The 26,797-nt window shown below is 37.2% G+C and overlaps 1 protein-coding gene across 1 annotated transcript in view; it reads right to left on the bottom strand.

Moving 5' to 3' along the window:
* The window catches only part of micu1 (mitochondrial calcium uptake 1), an 87,519-nt gene that overhangs the window by 3,802 nt on the left and 56,920 nt on the right, over positions 1–26,797 (bottom strand). The window contains exons 6-10 of the mRNA XM_058795008.1: positions 14,373–14,487; positions 12,734–12,816; positions 9,598–9,798; positions 6,709–6,846; positions 5,081–5,189 (exon numbers count right to left, since the gene is read on the bottom strand). Of these exons, the coding sequence (XP_058650991.1) occupies positions 5,081–5,189; positions 6,709–6,846; positions 9,598–9,798; positions 12,734–12,816; positions 14,373–14,487 (646 nt within the window). The remainder of the gene's footprint in view (positions 1–5,080; positions 5,190–6,708; positions 6,847–9,597; positions 9,799–12,733; positions 12,817–14,372; positions 14,488–26,797) is intronic.

Here is a 26,797-nt window from a genome sequence, read left to right as displayed (position 1 = left end):
AAACCAAACAATCTTGTACAATACCTTCAATTATCATCAATGACAACCTCAAGAGTCAAGACAACCTATTATTATGAACAATTCTGTTTATAATCATGAATATATGTTGTTCTGCACATTTCTTATAGCGAAAGAGTGAGAAAAGTGGCTGTTGGGAACATAAGAGAAGGTCATTAGTGGTCACAGGAACAGGAAGGGTGAGCGAGAAGCCAGAAAGCATCCATCACAGTAAGTCTGACAGCGGCCGGCCTTGCAGACACAGCCTTGAGATCAGAATACAGACGAGAAAGAAAGCGATTCTGAAGATGACAAGCTGATAAAAAGCCTCTTTTGTCTTCATGAGGATCAGTGATTCAGAGTTTCTGGGTGTTATGGGCTAGAGATCAGAGAGACGGACAGAGAAATGAAAGAGAGACGCAGAGTTATCATCCTACGCCGAGAGGAATCAATCGTGAGATAAGCCCTGATGTAGTGCCACGCGCGGTGAAGAGCAGAGGCGCCAGCGCCAACGCAGGACTGGATGATTACTTTACCTCAGATCACCAGCTGTCGCTACCTAATGATTTCTGACTGCTTTTGGAAGCGTGTCCGCACCTTCACACTTTATTGATAACTTGAGCCATTTGTGCAGCGTTTGAACGATAAACAGGGTAAACAAAACCCTAGACTCATTCTGAAGCAGGTACCTAAACCATATCTAGAGACTTAGGGTTGGATTTTTTGTTTTCATTTATTATTTATTTGTTTGTTTGCTTTTCTTCAACCAGCTGGCAATAGATTGCAACAGTCAGGTTCCGGAGGTAAAAACTCCATTCATTTTCTTCACAGGCAAACTGATTTTAAACATTAACTGATAAATAGACCTGTTGTGAGCTCTGAGGCTGCTATTTGATTGTTTGTGCTTTATTAAGTGTGGATTGTTTCTTTTGTAATTGTGATTAATAGTGGAATTTGTGGTATAAAAACAAAAAAAACAAAAAAAAAACACATTACCCATGATGCTGATGTGCAGTGAGTAAAGTGCACCAAAAGAGATCTTTAGCTCCGCATATAAACAAGTCATCTACATATGCTTTCAAAATACTTTTTCTTTTTTTTTTGTCCGATTGGATTTTCAAATACATTTTTGCTTCAAATCAAATTTTTTTATTAGGGATGGGTGATACCATTTATTTTGTTTTCGATACGATACCGATACTTTTAAAGGCCAGTATCGTCGATATCGGTACCAATACAATACTTCTACATTATGAAATTTATGAAATCATTAAATTACTAAGAGTAAAATGGGTAATGATACCCACTTAACCCTATATTTGAAACGAATTTTAACACTCAATATGCCTTAATTAGGTTATGTTTTTGTTTACAGATGGTTAAAATATGTTTACTGTAATGGTATATGGAAATCTGCAAATACTACAGTTGAAAATGGTCCCGTTAGTAAAACCATGGTTCATTTTCATAAGGGACTGCCAGTGCTTGCATGCATAAAACACAACCTTTTTATTCCGACAGTATATGATTTATTTTAACATTACAGAATAGAACATGATCGATATGAACTTTTAACATTCAATTTAAATAAAAGTAATTGCACAAACTATGTAGGCTACAATTTCAATTTGTTTATTGTTAAATAACAATAAAAATAAACCAAATCACTGGTAAATAAAATACACCTTAGTATCGATATTTTTATTTGAGTATCAATACTTTCGATACTCACATCAGTATTGATATATATATATATATATATCCTGATACTTCAGGATCGATACGCCCATCCCTAGTTTTTACTGTTGTGATTCTCCTCGTAGTCAGCTGGTTTGGTTCATGGTTCATAATTCTTTAACAAAACCCTTTTTAAAATCTCTCTGGGAAAAATAATTCTGGATCCAGCACTGCTGAAAAAGTGGGCGGGCACTAATGCACTCTATTACCCAGAACTAGGGATGTTCATTTTAACCGGTTAACCGTTAACCGACCGTATAGAATTTTGACCTATTATTACAATCAGTTTCAGTAGGCCTAATTGATTAAAATATTTTAAAAGGTTTGCTGCATGGTTAAAATAGGCTACGAATATAAAAAAATTTTGTTTTTTGAGAAAAAACTAAAACCATAAGTCGCGTATAAGTCGCATTTAATTATTTCATTCAGAAATAGGCCTAATGCCGACGCAAAATGTTTATAAACATTATAATAAACACTGTAAACATAGCTAGGCTATTTTAGTTCCCCTCACTCCACAACAAATCCTTTCAATTTAATAGTATTTAGAAAAGAACAAGAATTAAAAATAAAAGAAGCTATAGCCTATAAACGACAAGCCAAAACAAATTAATTTAGGCTAAAACAAAACTGAAACCAAAGTTGGGTCTCTCATTCAACAAAATCAAATATTTCCATTAGGGGTGACCCCGAATAGTCGACGATTCGATGCTTCGATTCGAGGAGCCTGATTCGACTCCCAATCTCACATTTGAATATTCGCGGGGTGTTATGCTCATGCCATTTTGGCTATATGGGGGTGCTCAAATGTCTGATTTCACATAGAACTACCGGTTTTCTCCCAACAAGTTAATACAGCCTATTATGATAATGCTGTAAATAAGAATCTGAAAAGAAAAAAAACTTTAAATAAATATTTTAATGTGCGTGAATAAATCCAACCACGCCTATAAATTTAAGTTTCACTTTCCATAATCCGTGACCGACAGAGGAGCATCTTGGCAGTAAGGATTTAAAACTTTAACAAGACTCAAACTGACGCAGAGTGAAAGACTGGATTTTTTTCGATCAGGTAGGATACAAGTGATTTCAAAACATTTCAACCGGTTTATTTATGTCGTGTATATATGCATCTCGTGTAAGATGCATTTGGTTGAGTCGCTGCAGTAAAGCGCTTTATTGAACAGTGATCTCTTCAGTACGCAGCGCGAGCAGGACAAACAACTATGCAGAATATTAATGACTATGACTGGGACTGTCATATACACATAACATTATAATGAGAACACTATTATAATAAAACGCTGTGAATTTTTAGAGTTTAGTTCCCGTGTTTCTGCACGTTGTTGAGTCAAGAACGCGTCCACAAAAGGAGTTCAGAGCCGCGTAGACACGTTCATGCATCGGGGCGTTTTGTGCATATAGCCTATAAGTTTAACAACTTATATAATATTAACATTATTATATAATTATGTTGTATAAATAATGAAGCGTATTTTATATGAGATAAATTATTTAAATCCCATTGATTAAAAACCTTCTATCAGATGATTAATTCTACTGGTCATTCCCCGCGCGCAGCTCAAAGCAGAAATACAGAACATTAATAACTGTCATAACATTATAATGAGAGCACTATTGTAAAAAATGTTGTGAATTCTTAGGGTTTCCCTGACGTTTAATGTTAACTATCCTTTAATCAAAACATAAAACATTATTCACTCCGTTTGTATCTGCGAGGCGTCCGTTACGCATTTTCCCTGTGTATTAACGTATTTATGACTGTTGAATGTCTGACTTGACTCTTGGTAATGTATTTTGCCCCGCCCCCAAACATATGATTCGACTATCAGTCGACTATCGGCAAGATTCAAAAATTCCGATTCGACTATGAAAATCCTTAGTCGGGGACACCCCTAATTTCCATATTCGCGATGTATTTGAATGCCAAAATATTATTTATTATGTAGCTACTTCACTGGCGTTCCAATATCCACGTAAAACAAAATGTTTTGCATAACATCACAGCGGTACGGTGAGAACGCTTAACGGCACAGATTTTACCACATATTTAAACTGAGCAGTGTGTTTTTTTTTCATATGTTTGACTGACTGTATTTAATCATGATAATGAACAGGCTGCATTATTGTCAAGGTAGCAAAGCTTAACTGTGTGCGTGCATGCGGCTCCAACGCAATCATTTGAATTGTGTCCTTCTAACAGTGGAAGCAACTACTCCTTTTAGTCATAAAGATAATCGGAATTGTAAAAGTTTGCTTTTATTTGTGTACATTCACAACACAAACAAATCTTTGTGCTTTTGTAAAATAGGCCTAATGAAAAATAGGATGCTGCTGTCTGCCGTTTCCTTTTGCGCAGCACAAAAAAATGAACTGAAACTCTGCATACTACTACAGTTTTTCTTTTTCATCTTCTTAATTTATTAAGTAAAGATATAATTCTCGTATAGGCCTATTTATTTGTTTTATATATATAGCCTATATATTCTTTGCTCGCAGAAGCGCTGCAGGTGCGTAATGTGATATGATATGACCATGTGAATCCTCATGTTCTGTTGTTTGCTGCTTTTTGCGCATGTAAAATTAATCCCCGGAAAACGAATGTTATAGTAGCCTATTTTTATGGGTCACAGACACGGTTAATGAGCGTCGGCTGTCGGTTAGGAGAAATAACCTGAAATGAACATCCCTACCCAGAACACTGTAGCGATGCCATATCAACATGCCACTTATATCATGGCAGTTAGTATTGCACGAGCAAGCACAAGTCAAATTTTCTTTTTCTTCTTCAAAAACATTGTAAATTGTCTCAGCACACAAGCTTTAAAGGCTGTAACCCTGCACAGAAATCTAATACAGGCTGGAGGACTGGAAAAGTGATTGTATTTAAACAAGAAGGACATCTAATGATACTTTAGGGACTTTCTGCATTGCCTGAATATGTCCAGGTAACAAAGAGAGAGCACCGTGTTCAGAGAGAAGATTGCTAAAGTACTGCTGGGAAGAGCGCCAGCTGCAGTGAAATGGGAAGCATCTGGCTGAGTGGCTCCGCTGCTGGTGGGAGTGAGCGAGAGGGAGGAGAACAGGAAGAGGTGATGCAACATGGAGATTACGGCTGGGGATTCTTGCATTGCCAAGTTAGTCTTGTAGCAGACTCAAGAGTCAGACAACGTGCCCACGAACTGCCCACTGACCCTCTGAAGTATATCACACACAAAACTGATTGCTTGACTGCAACGCAACTTCAGTCTGCTTCCAAACTAAAATGATTACAAGGCATTGGCTGACGGCTCATGTATTTGCTAGCGTGTTTGTACATCTGTACCTTTATCTATCGAGGCGCCTGCCATGTGATAGAAACTCAATGCGGTGTCGACATCATTGACATTCTTGAGGAAGGTGAAGAAGTTCTCCACTTCTTCAAACGTGATGCCCTGTGAGAGAGAGATATGGAGAATGCAAAAATTAACTGCATTACTAAAGCAATTCATTTAGTTGAATTCTTTTATGACACATCTGGTCATTCGGCTCGGTTAGTAAAGAGCGCTGAGAGTGAAATGACATAAGCTCTAAAATAGAGCTGAGAAAAACATGCTGTGTTTGCGTAGAGCCTGTAAATATAGTTTTAATATCCTCTTAATAAGAGGATAAAATTACAGAATGAGAGACACATTCACATAAAACAGCACTAAATGTACTGCAAAACATTTCAGTGAGTATAATGAGACATTAAAACTCTGAATCCTAATGTATTCTTCCTCAAGATAAAAATCTGGCTATAATTTGTTACTTATTAAATTATCCATTTGACCTACTGCTGATTCATTCACCTCTGTGATCATCTAAATGAACACTGTGGCATAAAAGATTAACAAGAAAAATTTAAAATGCTACTTCAGGTCAAAAAGGTTACTGACCCCTGCTGTATATTAATGTCACATCATGACGATTCAAATTTTCCTTCAGCTTTTAAGGGGTTGGGGGGCTCGAAGCATGATTTTAAATGTTACTTTAATTAGACAAGCTATTTTTAACTGTACACACTGTGTTAAAAACACAAAGTCCATGGACTTTCAAAAAACATCACAAAGGATGTGCTTAAACGCTGTCTGAATGCTTTGGCTATAGTGGTGGCGATTTTAATTGAAGGTAGGTAAAAATGCAATTTTTTAGTGAATTGTTTTTGAAAGAAATTATTTCAGCAAGGATGCATTAAATTTATCAAAAAGTGAGAGTAAAGACTTTTACATTGTTATCAAAGAACAGTTTCAAATAAATGCCGTTGGTTTGAACTTCCATCAAGTTGAAGTTTCCACAAAATTACTAAGCGGCACAATTATTTTCAACATTAATAACAATAAGACATGTTTGTTGAGCAGCAAATCAGCATATTAAAATGATTTCTGAAGGATCATGTGAAACTGAAGAATGGAGTAACGAGGCTAAAAATTCAGCTTTGATTACAGAAATAAATTACATTTTACGTAAACTACATTTACAATGCACTTGAACAGAAAACAGTTATTTTAAATCGTAGAAGTATCACAATATTACTGTATTTAAATTTTTTTTTTTTTTATCAAAATGCAACCTTGGTAAGACTTCTTTCAAAAACATTAAATAATTTTATCGACCCCAAACTTTTGGACGCTTAATTATGTAGTATGTATATTGAAACTAGTCGGTTTCACTAACTGACCAGTAGATTGTTGGACAGATCGTGACTGATATTTTGGAAGCGTTGTTCACTTCTTTCATGACTTGACTCTGAGCTGTCGTGCCAGGTTAGGACGTGGGTTTAAGAGGGAATGGGAAAAGGAAGACGGCAAAGATTGCAAGAACACAGGCGCTCAGTAAAATTAACAGTTAGAGGAGAGAGTGAGGACTCACTGTGCTCTTCTAACAGTGACACCTCACAGACACACAAATTTTTCAGACTGACAGATCGCCCACCTGAGCATCCTTGAACATCCTTTTGAGGTTCTTCTGCATCTGTTTGAGTTTGCGAGACTGAACTCCACTGTAGGCCAGCAACATTCCCCCAAACTGCTTCTCTGTGATCCTGCCATCCACTGGATCATTCCTCTCAAACTACACACACACACACACACACACACAGAGAGAAGGAATGATGAATAATGGCCTCAGAAGCGAATCTTGTGCTCAGCTGAATACTTAAGCATGGGCACAGCTGTGCCAGGTCATAAAGGATTGGAGGATTTAAAGTATCTGACAGCAAAAGTCGAACGGCTCTCTCTGGTTGCAATGCATTAGGGTTTGACCATTAGTTTCATTTAAAATGAAAATTCAGCAATTACCAACTCAACCATTGTGAATGAGTCAGGTTTGAAACATAAACTGCCATCGAAAGCCAGGGTGGAAAACTATTATGAACTTCAATCTGTCTCAGTTTCTCATACAAAGCTATCAGCTTCAGATGCACTTTCATAGTGAGCTTATTTATAGATTTTGCATAGATGTCACTCTAGAAAAGTGGTGGGTACAGTAGGGTGTATAGATGTGCTGGATGCACTAAGCTCTTGAGTAATTATTAAGCAAAAATAACAAACATGATCTACTGTATTGATCTGGACATCAAGGTCCAGTTGCATAAACATAGTCACAGTAAGACTGTGTCTTAAGAGCTAGTTTGACTATCTAGCAGTTAACCAAGTAAAGCATAAAGCAGTTTATGCAATCGATGCAAACAATAAATTACAACTAGGAGTCCAAAATATGATTGAAATGCACCTATTTTCTAAATGCATGCAAATTTTTAAACAAAACCTCATGACTCTTCCAGTGAAATGTGAAGACTGTCTTCTCTTATACATGTGAGTATGATGAGTTTCAAAGCTGCAGCAGTTTGTAAGTGAATATATATATATATCAGCAGCAGGATCACGTTTGTTTGAATTTTGTTTTATGATTTCACCAGAACAGATAACACACCCCACAGAAAAGTAAAAGATTAGAGCTTGAGTCTGAGAGAGAAAACACCACTATCATTTTCCTCAGCTGATAACAGCCACAGTAAACACTCAGCAAAACATTAGAAATGATACATTCCAACCCTGGATCAGCACTTATCACAACAGACACAAACCAAACAGCTGCACAAGAATCGCATTATATACACCCCCTACTACAAGCTGATTCATAAAGTGGTGGGATTAAAAATGCCAAAAATGGTAAATGACATTTCAGTTTTTTGACACCTTTTGTGTCCCACAGAGTTAAGAAAAAGTTGTACAGGTTTGCAAAACACAAGGGTGAATAAATGACAGAATTTTCATTCTTGGGGTGAGCTATTTCTTTAAAAGGGACACACTGATCCCTTCAACACTTTTCCCTTAATTATTACTGATTGTCAGGACTGTGAGACAGTAAAGGCTCATCTCTGCTGTCTGTAATCTCAGTGGGAGCTGTTAACAGATAGAAGGTGAGTGAGATTGAGGAATATCTGACAAAACAGAGAGCTGCAGCCTCAGCACATCTCCAAGAGCAGATAAAGAGCGAGACAGACAGAGATCTACAGGGGTCTGTGACAGGGGCTGCCCAAAACACTGACATACTGTCAGACCCTGAGGAGGTTACATTACATCCAGTGTCACTCACAACACACTGCTGCCGATGGCTTTTTCTTTTTTTTTTTTACAAACCAAGTTGTTTTGGACATGTGCCACTGCAGTGCTATACGTTTTTTCAATAGCTTTATATATCTAAAGAGCAGGATGACAAATGATAATGGATTATTAATTATTATAATTCAGTTTAGTGCTGGTAAATGACATCAAAATTTTTCCCACAATATTTACTCAAAATTCACAAAAGGCTATTAGTATTTTCACCAAAAAAAAAAGAAAAAAAAAGGTCCTAAGTCAGTTATTTGTATCTTTTGCTGTAGTGTGTAAGTAGGAAATATCAATTTATATTTACAAACATTCCTTTTGCCATTAATTTTAATAATCCAGTGAGGTTGTTGTATGCAGTCTGACAGTAGCCAGTGCTCCACACAGAGATCTGATCTGATCGTCATCAGTCTGTCTGCGATTACATAAAGAAACATAAAAAACTGAGACAGTTACAAAAATTACTCACAGACCTGTTAGTGGGTAATTAACACACACACACGTATGTATATGGATAGATAGATAGATAATAATAATAATAATAGATAGATAAAAAATAATGTCATAAATAGGTTTTATTTAGCAATCTACTTCTATTAACTAAATCAAATCAATATTTGGTGTGGCCAGTTGAAGGTTTCTTCAAGTGTACTGGAGTCGTTGCATCTATCTGTCAGTCTGTCTGTCTTTAAATAATAATAATAATAATAATAATAATAAATGTTTCATGAGCAGCAAATCAGCATATTAGAATGATTTCTGAAGGATCATGTAGACACTGAAGACTGGAATAATGATTTAATAAATTACATTTTAAAAGATATTAAAAAAGAAAGCTTTTATTTTAAACAGTAAAAATATTTCACATTATTCCTGCTTTTGCACAAGGTGACAAGCTGACACAAGGGGAACACAAGGGGAAATCAACACTTCTTATCTAGACCCTTTTATCACTACCTTTGGGTATCTTGTGAGTATTGTTCTCTTTCTTTCTTCTTTCTTCTTATAACACTAAATTAGGTTTAATGCCTCCTTATTCCACACAGAATATTGCGTGCTGTCCTGGAAAGGAGGCTGCAGTAGTAAAGTATGCATGAGTCTGTACTTCCATTGGTGACATTGGCTGACAACTTTCAACCTCAATTTATTTTTCTGTCATCTCTCATATGTAATCTACACTTCTCCATCTTTCCCGACTTCTGTGCCGTACCTCAAGCTTTAGCACATCGTGCTGTAATTTCCTCTGGAACTCCAGGAAACTGCCGATCGTGAGCTTGCCCTTCAGGTCGGCCCCGAAAAAGTAGGTGGTGAGGGCTGAACTGCAGCCTCCTGTTTTCAGAGTGTTTCCTGTGGTGGAGCGATCTCTGTGTCGCATGCCCATACTGGTCTGAGAACGAATGATACTCTGAACCTGGAAAAACAGAAATAATAACTCATGTAAATAACAAAAGACATTCAAGGGAGGAGGAATCTCCTCTAACACAAGGCACAGTATCCACCTGGACGATGTGTTGACTGCCAGATCACACCAGAATACACTCCACACCGAACATCAGCAGAGAGAAAACAGAGAGCGATGCAGGAGGAGGAAGAGAAGACAAAGAAAAAGAAGAAGGAAAATGAAGAAAGAGGAAGAGAAGAAAAGTCAGAAGAGAGAAGAAAGAGGTTGAAGAAACGAAAGAGGAAGAGAAGAGGAGGAGGATGAGAAGAAGGGGAGGAGAAAGGATGAGAAGAAAAGGAGTATGAGGATAAAAAGGGAGAAGAGGAGGTTAAGAAGATAGAGGAGGAAGAGAAAGCAGAGGAACATAATTAGGAGGAGGAAGAGGAGAAGGACAAGGAAGATGAGGATGAAGAGAAGACAGAAAAAGAACAAGAAGAAAGAAGGGGATGAGGAGGAGGAGGAGACGAAGGGGAGGAGGAAACGGATGAGAAGAAGAGTCAGAAGAGAGAAGGAGGAGGTTGAGGAAATGAAGGAGGAAGAGAAGAGGAGGAGGAACAGCAGTAGAAGGAGGAAGAGGATGAAAAGAAGGGGAGAAGAATGAAGAAGAAGGGGAGGAGGAGGAGGAGAAGAAAAGGAGTATGAGGATAAAAAGGGAGAAGAGGAGGTTAAGAAGATAGAGGAGGAAGAGAAAGCAAAGCAACATAATTAGGAGGAGAAAGAGGAGTACAAGTAGAAAAGGAGGAGGAGAAGGGGGAAGAACAAGGAGAAGGAATAGGAAGAATAAGGTGAAGAATGAAAAAGGATGAGGAAGAATATTAAGAGGAAGAAGGGAAGTAGATGGATGGAGAAATTAAGGAAGAGGGAGAAGAAGATGGATTGGTAGGAGGAAAAGAAGAAGGAACATGTGGATATGGACAAGAAGAAGCTCTCTGTGTACTGGTCGAGGAGCCTCGCCATGCTCCACGAGGATAGAAGAAGAGGAGGACAGAGAAAAGAAGTTCCTCTCTTCTTCAGAAGCCTCAGTCTTTCATTTCTAAACGTATTATTAATCAATCACTGATGAACACTGAACTTAAGCTGAACTCCACAGAGCTCTGGGAGGAACTCAAGGTGTAAATGTTCAGGTGTCCAGGGACCGGTGGAGGTTCAGAAGGAACCCTAAATAAGAGCAGTGATGTATGTGCGGTTCTGGACAGAAGCAACTAAAGATAACCATCAATAAATCAATAAATGACTGCATAAATATATACTGCTGCGTAATCAGTCATTCCAAGAGGGCTGAAATGCTGCTATACTCCGATATATTCCCTTAATAGAGTCTAAGTGTAGCATTTTAAAAGACTGATGTTATGAGAGGGAGTAAAATTTGTTTCCTAAAACAAATAGCTCTAACCTTAAATTCTTCAATGGGACGATCTGTGATAAACCCGTGCCTGTGACCGCACATTCTATTAATACGCAACTTATTGGCCACGTTTAAGTAGCTTATATTAGGTTAATGAGCTCAATTGTTTAAATAATTAATTTTAAAGGTAACACTTTACAATAAGGTGTCATTTATTAACATTAGTTAATGTATTAACTAACAATGAACAATGCATTTATTACACTATTCATTAATCTTTGTTAATGTTAGTTAATGAAAATACAGTTGATTGTTTATTCATGTTAGTTCACAGTGCATTAACTAATGTTAACAAACACAACTTGTGATTTTAATAATGCATTCGTAAATGCTGAAATTAACTAAGATTAATTGTTCATTCTTAGTTCATGTTTACTAATGTTGTTAACTAATGTTAACTAATGAACCTTATTGTAAAGTGATACCATTTTAATAAATGTAATTATATCAAACAGGAGTTATCTATCAGTCATCAATCAGATTGTGAAAAGTGGTTGTTAAATAATCAATAAGAGAATGAAGAATTCATCACATAAAGGAAAGTCATTTTAGAGGTGGAACAAAAATTTTTTGGAATATGCACTAATCATACATATTGCAAAAATTCTATGAACATGCAATAAAGTAAATAGGGTCAATTTGATTTCATGTTGACTTTGAATTGAAGGCCAAACCAAAGATTATGCCAATGACACTTAATAATGTGGTTTCAACAGAACTTTAAAAGAGCTTATTTGAGAAGCAACTCATTTTTCACTGGTAAATTTTTTTCCATTTCCATTTCTAACTAAACTTCTTAAAACCCGGGCCAACAAAACAGGCAATGTACTATGCTCTGTCCCTTTGCATCAGTTGTGGTTTGAATGTTGCCTTCTCAAGTTGTCTCAGCTATAGATCCATGGACTGACTACTGGAGGTCCACGTCCTCAGACAAGAGCATTAAATATATTCCCTTTGATGTGGCGATTATATTTGGATGGATGAGCACATACTGTGTGTTTACCAACAGGCACTGCATATACCCAGAATGCTTTGGGAAAGAGAAAGACCTGATACTACCAGGTGAATGACTCACAGTGCAAATGAAAGGCAAATGTAGCCTGTGGGACAAACGTACGCTAAACAAACAGCTGAAAACACACAAACGGCCTCTACACTGTCAGAAAAAAATGTGCAAAAGCACCTTTGGCTACAATAAAGGTTGTACCTTTAGGTGCAGTAACAGCTTGTCACTGGGGTAGTACACAATAAAAGGGACAACTTTGTACCCTCTATCTATCACTAAATAGTATTAGTACCTTAGAATAGTAATATGTAACCTCATAGTGCTGCTATGAAGCTTTTAGGAGAAATAAGGTACCAAGATTTCCCTTTGAGGATACTGGCCCAGTCACAAGCTGTTGAACCCCTCAAGGAACAATTTTGCAAAAAAAGAGGTTCTGACAGTGTACTAATAAAATGTGTTCATCTGTACCTTTGAAGGTCTTTGTGTTCACCTACTTGCTCAAACTCCTCAAGGTCGACCTCTCCGTCTCCGTTCAAGTCAAACATCTTGAAGGCGATTTCAAAGTTCCTCTGAGGAGCTGCAAAGGGACGAAACAGAGTTTGCAACCCAAAGATGTGACAGCATTTACTTTCACTAACACACAGATGCTATTTCTGCATTTCTTAACAGTTATAAAATACTACACAATGTGACAAAAATTTGTTTTACTTACATTTTTAATGGTTCTTCTGATTCTGTGGTGCTAATTATTATTGTAATATTTATTTTCACGAAGCATCAATATTTTGGTAAATATTTAGGTACATTTTAGAACTTGTATCATTAATTATGAAACACTGGTTTAGTACAGATACATTTTTTGTACTAATTGTGCATCTTTTTTAAAAGATATTTTGCTTTTGCAAAGATGGGAACATTCTAGAAATTTCTGTAACATTGTGGAATATTCTAGTGCTTTCTGGAACATTCCAGAACGTTGTCATAAAAGACAAAAATCATCCAGCATACACTGACGTTTTGGACGACTCGCTTTTGTTAACTGTTTATGTTAAACTGTTGTTAATGATACACAAAAAGTAATGTGATTTTCATATTCAGCATGTGAAATTTTATAAAGAAATGTAAAAAAAAACTTTGAATTTAAAATAAAAATGTGTTTCACTATTATCAGTCATTTCACTTAAAACTTATAAAAAACAAAAGCTTCAGACTGATGGCAGAAGGTCTGGGAACCTTGGCTGCTTTGAATGGCCAAGGCCCACCCAAGAGGCCATATGACTGACAGGTAAAGCAACCAATCACGGGTAGTTTCGTTCAGTGTCATGTTTAGGGGCGTGGAAATGTCGTCACAATAACAGACCAGTGTGTAAAACTCTCAGACATATTTTAAAGATTCTATGCCGTGAACTTTACATTTTTCACATACTTTTGAAAATCCAGCGTTTAGTCGATCCTGATAAGCGCTCGTCGTCACAGTTGTAAACACGATGGCTTTCTTCTTTCGTGAGGGGGGTTTGACGCCACGGCATCTTTGTCTCCAGGTGGAACGTTAAAGAACGCGCCACACACGTCTCCCGGAAATCCTGTATAATTTAACCAATCCGATGATGACTTCGAAACTCCTGAAGTGTTTACAGCTAAGTGTGTCGTATGCATCAGATGTTCAGCCAGTGGTCCGTGGGCGTGATGTCTGAGGCTGAGACTAACGTAAGGGTGCTCCATCATCATGGTGGCAGCCATGATAAACTAGATAAACTTCAAGTTGCGGAATAAACTACCAGGTGACAAAGCGCAAACATTTGCGTTTATGATGCTTCATCCACACCAGTAGGTGTCAGTATTAAGTCCAACAACACTGTCATAATAGCTAGCAAAACAAAAAGAGATTTAAAAGAAATACACGTTGGTTAGCCTAGTGGGCAGTGCGTCGACATTAAACGCCATTGCGTTACGGGCGTCCCGAGTTTGAATCCCGGCTCAAGGACATTTCCCGGATCCTACCCCCCTCTCTCTCTCGCACTTCACTTCCTGTCTGCTCTCCACTCTCATGTCATAATAAAGACGAAACACCAAATCGGATCTTTTAAAATAAATAAATAAAGGAAATACACAAAATACAATCAAAACACTTACTGGAAAGGACAGTTGTGAGGAAGATGTAGTCAGAGAAAGAGATGAGTCCACACTCCCCCAGTGTGTAGAAAATGCTGTCCTCATCGGCAAACTTCTCTCTGTCCTGAGAGATCTTCTACAGGCGCCCACAGAGAAAGAGAGGAGAGAGAGTCAGCAGTGCTTCTGCTGAACACCATATGGAGCATCTGAGTCCTGTTTAAGAGCTTATCAGCAGAGATAAGGGAACTAGCATGCTAACACAACACAGTAGAATCATGCAAATGATGCAGAGTCATACAAGACACAAGCAAAAATAAAACATCATGAAAAGGGTGTCAAAACAGACATTTCATAAGTGTCACTAATAGATCAGCACATATGTTTCAAAACCAAGAGCTGCCTACCTAGACAGCCTTTTTGGATATCAAGCATGTTCAAACAATCAAATCAAGGTGGGAAAATCAAGTGGGTTGCTTACCTATAACAATATTTTTGAGCATCAAATGAGTGGCCAAATGTTTAAATCAAGTGTGCTTCCTACCTAAACAGCACTTTTGGGCATCATGGACATTTAAATCAAGACAGTGACTACCTTAACAACATTTTTCATATGAGTGTTCAAATGCTCAAATTAAGTGTGGTTCCTACCTAAACAGCATATTTGGTCATAATAGATACATTTGACCATTAAAATCACTGAGGTTGTCAATATTTTCAGAATCATGTGTGTTCAAATGTTTGAATCAAGTGAGTTGACTACCTTAACTGCAGTTCTTAACATATAGGTGAACACCTAAATAGCTTGTGATAAAGGTGCCTAATATCATGATCAAGATTGCTGTCTAGGTATAGGCAGCTTACTATGATTTTGAGATATGTCTGTATTGAACAACATAGTAAGTGCGACAATCACTGACTTTGCTTCACAAATCGCAAGATCACACTGTATTTGACATTTCTGAAGGTAACTGGTTCACATTTTATGAGCATGAACGAAGGTGACTCCACATAGTGGTGTGAACACAGTTTTCTACCTGTTTTTGGCAAAAGAAAGACAGAAAGAATCAGAATCCTCAAGTGTGGAAGTACACACATACACACACACACACACACACACACACACAAATAGCATGCCAGAGCTCAGTTTCTGCCGATGTATCATGTTACCTCTGTCTGGGGTGGATCCCATCAGTGAGTAAAGGGGAAGAAAGAACGGATTAAAACAACCTGACCATTGAACAGACAATCAGGCCCACCACACACCATAAGTGTATAAAAACACACCATTGCAAACACCTAAATCCAGCCCATTTCACGTCATGCTAACACACAAAAACACATTTATGCAGCATACCTCCCACTGAACACACACTCCCTTTGTGACGACATGATACAAGCCGATAACACACGATACATGCCTCCATCTTTACTTTAGCATCAGTAGATCAAAATCAGGAAATAAGATTTCCCACTGAAACTCTTGCTATTACTTCAGGTCTGAACAAACCTCTAACCCTAATTATTGCATATACAAGAAAGAAAGAAATAATGAAAGAAAGAAAGCCTTGGAAAGCTTTTAAGCAGGCAGCTCTATGTATTTAATGAGTAATCTCCTAACAAGCTCCTCAAGCATCCAGCCAGAGAACCCCAAGACGTATTCAGAGCTCACACAACTCTCGTTGGTGCTCATATCAAACTGGGCATGAAAAGTTTTAGGCTGCTTCAAACTTGTTTTAAATTCTTGGCATTAGCGTAAAAATGTGTAAAACCCTTTGGTCCCCTGGAGCATTTTTTCTCAATTTTTATGATATTTCTAACCATATAAACTCTATAACTGCTAGGATACATTTGAGATTGTTGGCAGCTCAGTGTTTGATTTGATTAGCCCTCTAGTGTGTGCCACCACTGTAGATTTTGACGGTACAAACTATATTTTCTATTGCCTTACCCTAAAGCAACCCCTCACAACTTTCTGTTATTTCAGATTTCAAAACACTTCATTCTTCATGATTCATAAGTTTGTTTCCTCATGGGGACCAAGAAAATGTCCCCACAAGGTCAAAATTTACTGGTTTACTTATTGGTCCTCATAATGTAGGGAATACCAGGTACACACACACACAAAGAAGGAATTCACTACTAGTGAATTTTTTGCTCCACATTTCAAATAATTTAGTCTGTTTTCGAGATGCAAAGAACAATTTCTTCTGAGACAAGCAGCACTTGCTGTTACTCTAATTACAGAAAAAGTTGGTTGATGAGTTTTTTTCATCAATGATAACAAAGATGAGTTACTTTAAGATAATTAAACATTTTTACTGCACACTGCTGATGAAAATATGTCAAGATGATGATTCAGCTGACGCTGGCTACACTTGACCCACTTGAACTGAAAGAGCTGAATAGCCGTTTGTACCACTTTGCTAATTAGCTTACTCAAACGCATCTTGCATGATATTAATCAGCTACATCCTCAACGTAAACGCACTATTACAAATTATATTTGCACCGACAATGAAGTGAAAAATGTGCATGGTAGGACATGCTACACCACATATAATACTTCAGCAAACTCATTATAGTAAAAGTTATCACAAGGACAGTTGTCATCCGTTGTATTTTGTTTATGTTGATTAATCTCTTATTTGTTCAAGGCTTGACACATTTTTGTAATTCTCCACATTATTATCAATTGCAAACTATTGTAGTCAAATGTACAAAGTAACATATACAAATCTGATGCTCATGATGAAATGTTGACTAAATTTTAATCACTAACGACACTTACATAAATTGCAATTATTCAGGAATCGATATAAAGCACATCCCAGATCCCCACTTTCAAGTGAAACTTTAGGCCACACCAAAAGGGCTACTGTGAAAACACTCAATCTTACAAAATATAAAACAGCTTAAAATGCTTAAAAGAGGCACTATAGCACAATATGCCTGCGATGCTTGCCCTAAATCTGCCTTAAATTGGTCTAAATCTGTGAGCTGCTGCAGAGGCAAAACTGGCAGGGCCAGACACTCCTCCATATTTAACTTTCATTTAAAAGGTTACAATCATTTGACTTGTGACTCCGATCTTGAGAAGACAGCCCGATTAATCTTCAGTGCCACTGTTTATGTGGAGAGGATAGAGAGAGCAAGCACTGACCAACTACTTTCTGTTCTGTGTCCAAGCGCTAGCAAGCAAGCCAGTGGAAAGACTGGACAGATCCTTCAGCACAGTCCTGTTAGTACCTTAGGAGTTCTCCAAATGTTCTTAAAATTTGTTAAAAGTAGAGCTTTAGGAACATTTCTAATTCTGCTTCTTGTTCTACAGCTTGTTTTTGTTCTTGGGTGGTTATGTCCATAGGAAATGTTCTCGCTAGATGGACCACAGCAGAATTGACTGAGGCATGTTAAGGCCCCGATACACTTCAAGAAGTATCGAAGAACAAATTGTTGTGATGTCATTTCGAACAAAATCTGGCCAAAGTTTTCCAGAAAAGTTTGGTCGGGCTTGTAAACACCTTTGAAACACCACTGGTCTGTGGCGATTTCATAATAGGTACATCAGTTATCCATCTCAGAAAAAAAAAGGTACAAGAGCTGTCACTGGGACACAACCCTTTCAAAGAGTACACCTTTGTACCTTATTTATGCATATAAATACCTCAAGGTTACATATTAGAACCTATAATGTAAATATTAGTACCTGAAGTGTACATATCAGTACTTACATTTTACATGTTGTTAGTACCTTTTGAAAGTGTACCGCCCAAGTGACAGCTTTTGCACCTTTTTTTCTGAGTAGGCTAGCTGGAAATACCATTAGCTCTATTTTCAACAAACAAGCTGTTGCATATTTAGATTTTAAAAATACAGTTTGTTTATGTAGGCCCATTATTATTGTTTTTTGTCTCTCTGGTTCTTATATTCAGCTTGCTTCATTCTTGTTCCCCCTCTGATATTTGGCAAGAGCTGTGTGCAGCAGTTTGCAGTATGCAGGTAGCACTGGAAGTAAGATCGTTCTGTGTCTCTGTGGGACATTTGGAAACACTTCACAGGTGCTGGTTTCCCAAAGGAAGCTTTATGCTGCCAATCGCCTGAACTGAGATATGGCACGAACATCCCATATTGCTTTGTGTTAGGCCCAGACATTGTATTGTGTGTGTAATGTCGGCTGTTCTGCGACACTGTAATTTAACAAAGTTGTTATAATTTATCAGTGCTTCTGCTCCTTTAGTTCCAGAGCTCAGATAACAGAGAGATGGATGTGTTTGTGAAGTCTCAGATCGCACTCCAGATTCAGATCCGGATGAACCCACACTTCACAAACAATGCTGCTACGGCACAGTCCTAAACTAAGCCCGAGACAAAATTCAGCCTTTCTCCAAATGAAGGAAACTGGAAGACAGTGTCCGGATTTGGATCAAATGACGCTGGTGAGCTTTCCAAGGATTCTGCTTTCAGGCTTTTGGTTTGGACTCAAGTCCATTTGACATCAGAGCTCGGTGTAAAAGTGGTTTTCTAAATTTTTGATATGATTTGCAATTGGTTCGAAAGCAGTCCATCCAAATGTGCAGAAATGAACTGATATTGATGATCTATAAATTGCATTTTAGCATGCTCCTGATCACACTTATAGTCTAATACATTTCTCATATCTGCATGTCTCCAAATAACTTCTGCATTCTTTGCATCTTTTACAATACAATGCAATGGAGATCAACACAACTGTACATTAAGTGTTGGTGTTGAAACAAAAATGAAGAACACAGTAAACTGTGACTTCTCCTCCTGAGACATACCAATAGAAGTAGACACATATTGGGATATAATTTTAAAAAAAGGTCAAAAATGGCCTGAATTCTGAGTGGGTTTGATTCAAGCATTGCAAATCATTCATCATGTTCACGAGATGATTTATTATGAACTGCTGCAGTTTATACACAAACCCCACAATATTAATTTCTATCAACAATAAATCTGATTGCTTGCCAAGCCAGAATTACATCATCCTTTTACTAGTAATACATCCCATTTGTGGTCAGAAGTTCTTTTCAGAAGTAATGGCCTGTTCTGCAACCCATCAATAACATGATGGCAGCCAGCAGTAGGAACCGCCAATCAACAACACAGCCATTCATATCTTTATCTTTAAGAGTGTGTTGAAAAAAAAAAGGAAATAAAATAGGACCTCAAGAGAGCACCACACAAAGCTCAGTTTGGACACAATACACCCTAGTGATGTAGGAAAAAAGCCACTGTCCACATCCACTACACTAATTCATACATTCACTACAAATGCCAAACAAACCCATATATACACTGAATTGAAAATACACAAATTAGAATACTGATCATTTAGACCCATCATTCCAGATTCAGGATGTAAACTGCACTATTACTTCAGTACAAAACAAAACAAACAAAAAAAAAAACATTATAATAAATACCAGTCTGTCAACAGTACCTTTAGTCCAGTGAACACAAATGTAAAAGGGGAAAGAATCTGTCGAGCTCCAAAAATTACAACAACAAAATATCCCAAAATATGTCCATACGACTCATACAATAGCTTTGCATGAAAAACTTTAAAGACATTTAGGTTGAGGTTACATTTAAGTAGATTTTCAAAAGAACCTGACCCTCAATCCTAGCTCTCAAATCCTATTTGCACTTTGCATCATTAAAGGTGCCATATAATGCATTGATACAATATTTTAAATTGTTCTCTGATATCTACATAGAAGGTATGTGGCTTAGGTAAGGGCACAAATTCTCCAGAAACGGTTTTACATGTCCATTTACAACCCTAGGATTTCTCCCTAGAATGAACTGGTCTGTTATTACCTTATTTGGACGGGTCATGAATAATAATGTTGAGATCTGCTCTGATTGGCTGTTTCACAGTGCAGCTCATTTCAGTAGCTCACAGGAAGGAAACACAGGGAAAATATATATTTCAATACTTTCTCTCGCAGTTATATTGTCGGGTAATTATACTGTATATAAAATGCGGGCATCAGGGAGCCGCTATTAATATGCTGGGCATTGAAACTGCTTTTGAATGCACGATCGCTTTTTACTTTCACTTTCGAGATCGCACAAACTCTGTTTATACTAGGGATGCACCGAATGTTCGGCAACCGAAATTGTTCGGCCGAAAATAGCAAAAAAATCTCTTTTGGTGTTCGGCCGAATAAGCGAAAAGACCGAATAAATTGTACCGAACAATGACGTGACGCGATCAAATAGAGGCGTGCACTACTGCAGCAAACACGTCTGCAGTGTGAAAGTATATAAAACTGTCAGAGAAAGTCACAAAAATCATTCCAAGCACGAAGCACCGACAGTTAGATGCTTAACGCTGCATCTCATGTCTCCGATGAGAAGAGGAAGAGGTGGTTGATGCTGGTTACTATGATGATTGAAATCGCGAAATAGCCTCAACTGATTAGTAAATAAACTGCAGAATGTTATGTTTTCTAATACAAGCAGGGATTGCATGTATTCAAACAGCGCTGCACGAGCTGGCGGTGCCAGGGTTCAAAGCGCGAGGAACATCTGCGTTAAAACACTGTAGCCTACTCGTCTTTTGCTCAGTAACATTTTTTTTTTTTAAAGACACATGACAATGTGATAAGTGCTACAAACATCTTCCCAAATTCGTAATGAGAATCATTTAAATATCTGCATGCTGTTGTCAACAAAAAGAAGCACTAAAATCTTCCAGCGGGTTTCTGCCAAAATAAAGTCTAAGAAAAAGCAACAACTCCATCAACATTCATAAATGTTAGTATTGTAATTATACTGTTGTTCTGTAAAGTAAAATAAAAATAATAATAATTACCCTACAACAGCTCTATACATTTATTATAACATTCACAATAGTGTTCAAATTGGGATCTGTAGTATGTTTTAAAAGAATTATCTTCTGCTCAGCAAGGCTGCGTTTATTTGTACAGTAAAAAAAAATACATGCCTGATTCAAGAAGGAGGTCTCAAAAATGGCCCAAAAATATTATTTTAGTAACTTATTAATTTTTAGTTAAATTTTGCTTTGTTGGTATAATGTCTGATAGAATGTTAAAAAAATGTTCAGTGTTAAGTAAATATTTTTAAATTGTTGTTTTGTAATTTATTTATTTATTTATTTATTTATTTTGAAAAGCAGGACAAAACAGTAAAAAGCACATTTTGGATATTTAATTTATGCAGTGGTGACAAAAAAAAAAAAAAAAAAAAAATGGAAAAACAGGCCTGGGGAAAAAGAATGCGAAAAACCGTGTTCGGTATTCGGCCTTCGGCCCAGTGTTCCATTTTGTTCGGCTTCGGCTTCGGCCAAGAATTTTAATTTCGGTGCATCCCTAGTTTATACTATGGAGCGGCAGTACTTACCACACATTTTACAAGATCAGATGCTTGTCAGTGGTGCTCAGGATCTGTAAATCATTTGCCATCAATCTCAGTCATCTCTCCTTACTCTTGTTTATGTGGTAAGTGAAATCTTATGTACTGTAATGTAACAGGCTACCGCTAGCAAGGAGCTAACCATGACCCTTTAGTGGCTCATGTTATTTTATTAGAACGTGTTATTTGCTTTCCATGCCTTTCTGAATACAGACACCAACCCATCCCTGCACTTCACATCCCCTGCACGGCCTGTAACATAACATTTACTATTTCCATGATCTGCCATTTTCGCTGTTATCCTCACTTGTTTCCTCACAATACCTGCAGAACTTCTGATGGTTCGGCTGGAGGCTGGCCTTGAACATGGGAGGATATATGCAAATGTTGGGGGCGTAACTATTAGTGATCCCGACTGTAATGTCACAGTCGGTATTATGTTCTGATTCGCTTATTTTTCATTATTTTTATTTGTCTTTTGCATTCACGAGATTTACATAAGAAGGAGGAAACAATGGTGTTTGAGGCTCACGTTATGTCATTTCCATGTCCAGAACTGTTATTATTCAGCTATGCCAAGGTAAATACAGTTTTCCATTCTATGGCACCTTTAGAGTTAGTCACAGCAGGTTTGTTGTCAATGACTCTACTCTTTCTTGCTTTTCTTGTCACAGATCTGAGAGCTACAGTGAAGGAAAAGATTTAACTTAAATTTTGGTCTGTTCCTCATACAAACATAAGACTTTAAGACGACTTGAAAAATAAGTCATATGGACTACTTTTAAGAGGATTTTGTTGTGCTATTTTGTCCTTTGTGGAGCTTCACAGCCTGTCATTATATGGAAAAGAGCAGCGTGAATATTCTTCTTTTGTGTTCCATAGGTTTGTAATGACATTAAATTATTTAAATTTTTGGGTGTATTATCAACTTGAAATGTGACAAATGTGAACCAAATTCAGAGTGAAGTGTACATGTATTACTGTCTGATTCACATTTCTCCAAGGTTGTCCATTGAAGGCACCCGCTGAACCGAAAGGTCAAAAAAAGGTCAGCCGCAGGACATCAGACAGGTTTCCATGGTGGCAGCCCTATCAGCATCCCACACATAGCAGGCTCCACCCCCTACCACCCACCCATCCATCCATCACATGATCACGGTGGCATCACAGTACATAGCGGTACCTACAAGAGTTTGAGGGATTGTCCAAAACAACATAACCTTTGACCCAACGTTAGTCAACTCATGCTGTGTGCTTGGTGTTCATGCAGTTTTAGGCCCAGTGAGCAGATATTAAAAGAAGGGAGAATGTGTTCCTGGATCCAGGGCAAACTGTGGTGTCACCGAGCGCAGGCAGGGGGCGCTACATAACGCCAGCTCTACCCCATCCCACTAGCAGCCTGTCCTGCAAGCCAGTCAGTCACAGGCATTCATGCACAGATCTAAAGCACAGGCACAGGCCGCCGCTTCCATCAGAGAGACAGCAAGAGAGAGAGAGAGACAGAGAGGAGGAACATTCGTCTTTTTGAGTTGCCAGAGATCAGATACTGGTCACATTTCATCCCAAAATCAAAAGTAAAAGAAATGACACGGACAAAAAAAAAGAAAAATAGCCTATTTGAAGGACTATTAAGACTTTTCACATTGTGACATTTTTCATGACAATAAAGCACAATTTATACCTAAATGCAACCATCCTCACAGTAACTGTATTGCAGAAATACTATACTGTAATACAGTATATATTTGAATATTATTAAGTACAACCACAATACAATAATTTTTTTTTTTTTTTTACAAATAACATTGAGAAGTTCTTACACATAATATGTGAAATTTGGGGAGATTGTCATGGAAACGCTAAATCAAAAAAAAATCTTAATGGTCATATATATATTTCTTTTGATTTTTGAGATGAAAAACAACCCTGACATGTTCTTTTCAGGTTTTTTGAGATCCACTTGATAACTCTTTCCTGTGAGACACAAAAAATGTCTACCTCTAGGGGGCACTTACTGACTGAGTCGAATCCTTAAATCTGACAGTTGCAGTAATTCTGTCTATTAATTACAATAATTAACACTTGATATTGTCCTCTCCTGAAATCTTTATGAAATTATTATTATTTTTATAAATCCAGTAATCACAAATGAGCCTTCTTAAACAGTGCAAAAAAAAAAGAAAAACAGGTACAATGTGACTTGATTGTTTATGTGCTTGAGCAGTAACACAAATTTACTCCTTAATAATAATAGAATGAGACAATTCAATTATCCACTGAATTGATACTATTCACATAAATGACAATAATGATCATTAGACCCATCATTCCAGACTTGACTTGGGATGTAAACTACACTGGTACTTTAGTAATTCAATATTTAAATAATAATAAATACTACTCTGCACTGTAAAGTTTTCTCAACTTGTCGTTTTAAGTTTCCACAACAAAAATTTGAGAATCTCCCACAAAAACAAGTTGAGCAAACTCAAAAATCTGCTGAAGCTGGGTGCCTTAAAATTTTAAGTTGCCTCAACTTTTTTTTTTTTTCTACAGTGTGTCTATAGTACCGAATACCCACTCAATTCAATACCAGAGTGCTGCCACCACAGACTAAATGTACAAGGTTAAGTCAGCAGCCAAGAAAACACTGGTGTAACAAAAATACTAGTTATCCCCAGAAACATCGGCCAGCAACACTTTAGTAGGCTAGTTTATAAACTCTAAACACCAGATCATTATAGCCAAATACATGCATGTGCGAATGCTTTAAAAAAAAAAAAAACAAATTTTCTTAAATACTTTTATTAAACATTTGATTAGGAATATAATTTAAGTTAACACTTTATTTTAAATTGTCTTTGTTATATGATACATGCACTTATTATAGTGTTCAAATTTTGATTTGTGTAGATAGTTTAGATAATGAAATTTTACTTAAACAGTTTACCTAATTTGTATCTTTGTTCAGGTGTTTTATTTCTATTGTCAACTTCAAACACAAATTTGTCATTTTTTGTTTTTATTTTCTCTACTGCTTTCAAGTGTATTATTAACTGTTTATGTAGTTATTCATTCTTTGAATAACTTCAATCAGTGTTTACTTAAATGAGAAACATTTAAAGGCTCCATGCTAGTTTCACTTCATTTGTCAATATTTGTATTGATATTTTTTTAAATCAAGGAAGGTTTATTATATTTGTTGTGATATTCAGTTTAACTGTAAATTGTGAAACTTACTGCCATTGTTATTGACTATTAATTATTGTATCATGACATAATTGACTCCTTTGAGGTGAATCTTGGTGTTAGGATTCATTTTGAAATATTTTCACACAGAAATTGCTAGTAAATTTCACAAATAATTACAGAAAATGTCAAGTTGGTTGGAGTTCTAAAGCAACTCCAGCTTCTTTGGCTATTTTCATGGTGAGTAACAAGCTGAAATAATATAAAACATCAATTTAAAAGATAAATAAAATAAAAAAACTATCGGTTTTTAAAGCTTGCTTTAGGTTAGAACTCTAGGATGGATTCAGGGTTGACTCTGTTCAAAAATTATTTGAGAGTGTTTGCAGAGACGTCAAGTAACACACAAACAAAATATTGAAGTAAAAAGACTGAAATAGCATTTTCTTGCAAAACATCAATACTCTGTTTTACTTACAACTTAGAAAAGTCTTTTTTTTTAGAGTTGTCTAACACCAACATGTTGGACGCCATATTCAATTTCATATAGATGAAAACGAGGCCGTGAAAGATTTACGATTTCTTCGATCACATGTAACTTTCTAAACTCAACTGTTTTATGGAGCTTTTATCTACTAAAAGTTTCTCCAGCTGAACAGTTGCCATACTGGCAGAAAACAGTATTGAACACACTGTACTTCCATCCCTCAGAGCCTCGCATCCATTCTCATCTGAAATCAAATATGGCACTACCCTGACTAAGGCCTATGGCTCACTGCTCTGATACCCATTGCTGCATTATTCATAAACATGAGCATTTGCACATGCATGCACATAACACGCACTCTTGCTTTTGCTGTACGGCACACAAAGAAGAGTCTCTACGCTCAATAATTCAGCAGGGAGAGATAGCAGCTGGCCTCCCTCAACACTATTCCATAACAGACGCCACTGCACATGTGCACACGCTTAGACCTTGCGCGTGTGGGTAACACGGGTGGGCGTCAGCAGAATGGACTGGCAGAATCTTCCAGATCAATTCACATTAATTCAAAGTGCTTATCACTGCCTTGATGTCCTGGGAAGGTCTTGCACAAACTAGGGTGTGGTGCATACTGAGTGTATATGTGTGCACATATATGTTTTAATGTCTAGATGAGTCTGAACATGCAGTATTTGTGTCTGGGTGTGTCCTATTCATCGAGTAAAGGTCAATACTGCCCTCTTTCCAAATAACACATAGCCTAAAGTGCCCCTATTATGGGTAATGAAAGGTTCATATTTTGGTTTTGGGAGTCCACAACAACAGGTTGACACGCATGCAAGGTCAAAAAACACTTTCACTGTCTTATAATATGCATTTATTTTTACCTTACTTGCTCAACGACTCCCAAACGATTCGCTCAACGATTCATTTTTCCAAACCCCTCCTTTGCGTGACGCTAATCTGCGGTGATTGGTCCGATTAGTCGATATCATTTTCATTTCATCATGCCTGTAATGCCTGATAAAGCAGGTTTGTGAGGGCAGTACAGCGTTACCAGGGAAACCGCTATTTTTACCGCTCCAAAAGCGGCACCTAGTGGCAAAGAATGAATTTGCATTTTCATTCAGACCAACAAGTGGGCGGGCAATATGCTTATATTTCATGTTGACATCAACATGAAATGGCTTGGGATTCATTTAAAAAAAACGACTCCTTTCAATGATTCAGAGTCGACTCTTTCTTTTGAGAGACAATAACTTTATACACGGTACACTTTCAGATTTAAAACTTTGCAGGATGTTTTTATTCACTTAGAGCTGTGTTACACACTGCATGAAAGGTCATTTTCAAAAATCCATAATAGGGG

Source organism: Onychostoma macrolepis, chromosome 13 (genome assembly GCF_012432095.1).
Source record: "Onychostoma macrolepis isolate SWU-2019 chromosome 13, ASM1243209v1, whole genome shotgun sequence".
In the NCBI taxonomy this organism is placed as follows: domain Eukaryota; kingdom Metazoa; phylum Chordata; class Actinopteri; order Cypriniformes; family Cyprinidae; genus Onychostoma; species Onychostoma macrolepis.
The sequence above is the reverse complement of the archived record's forward strand: the minus strand, read 5'-3'. Positions and strand labels throughout refer to the sequence as shown.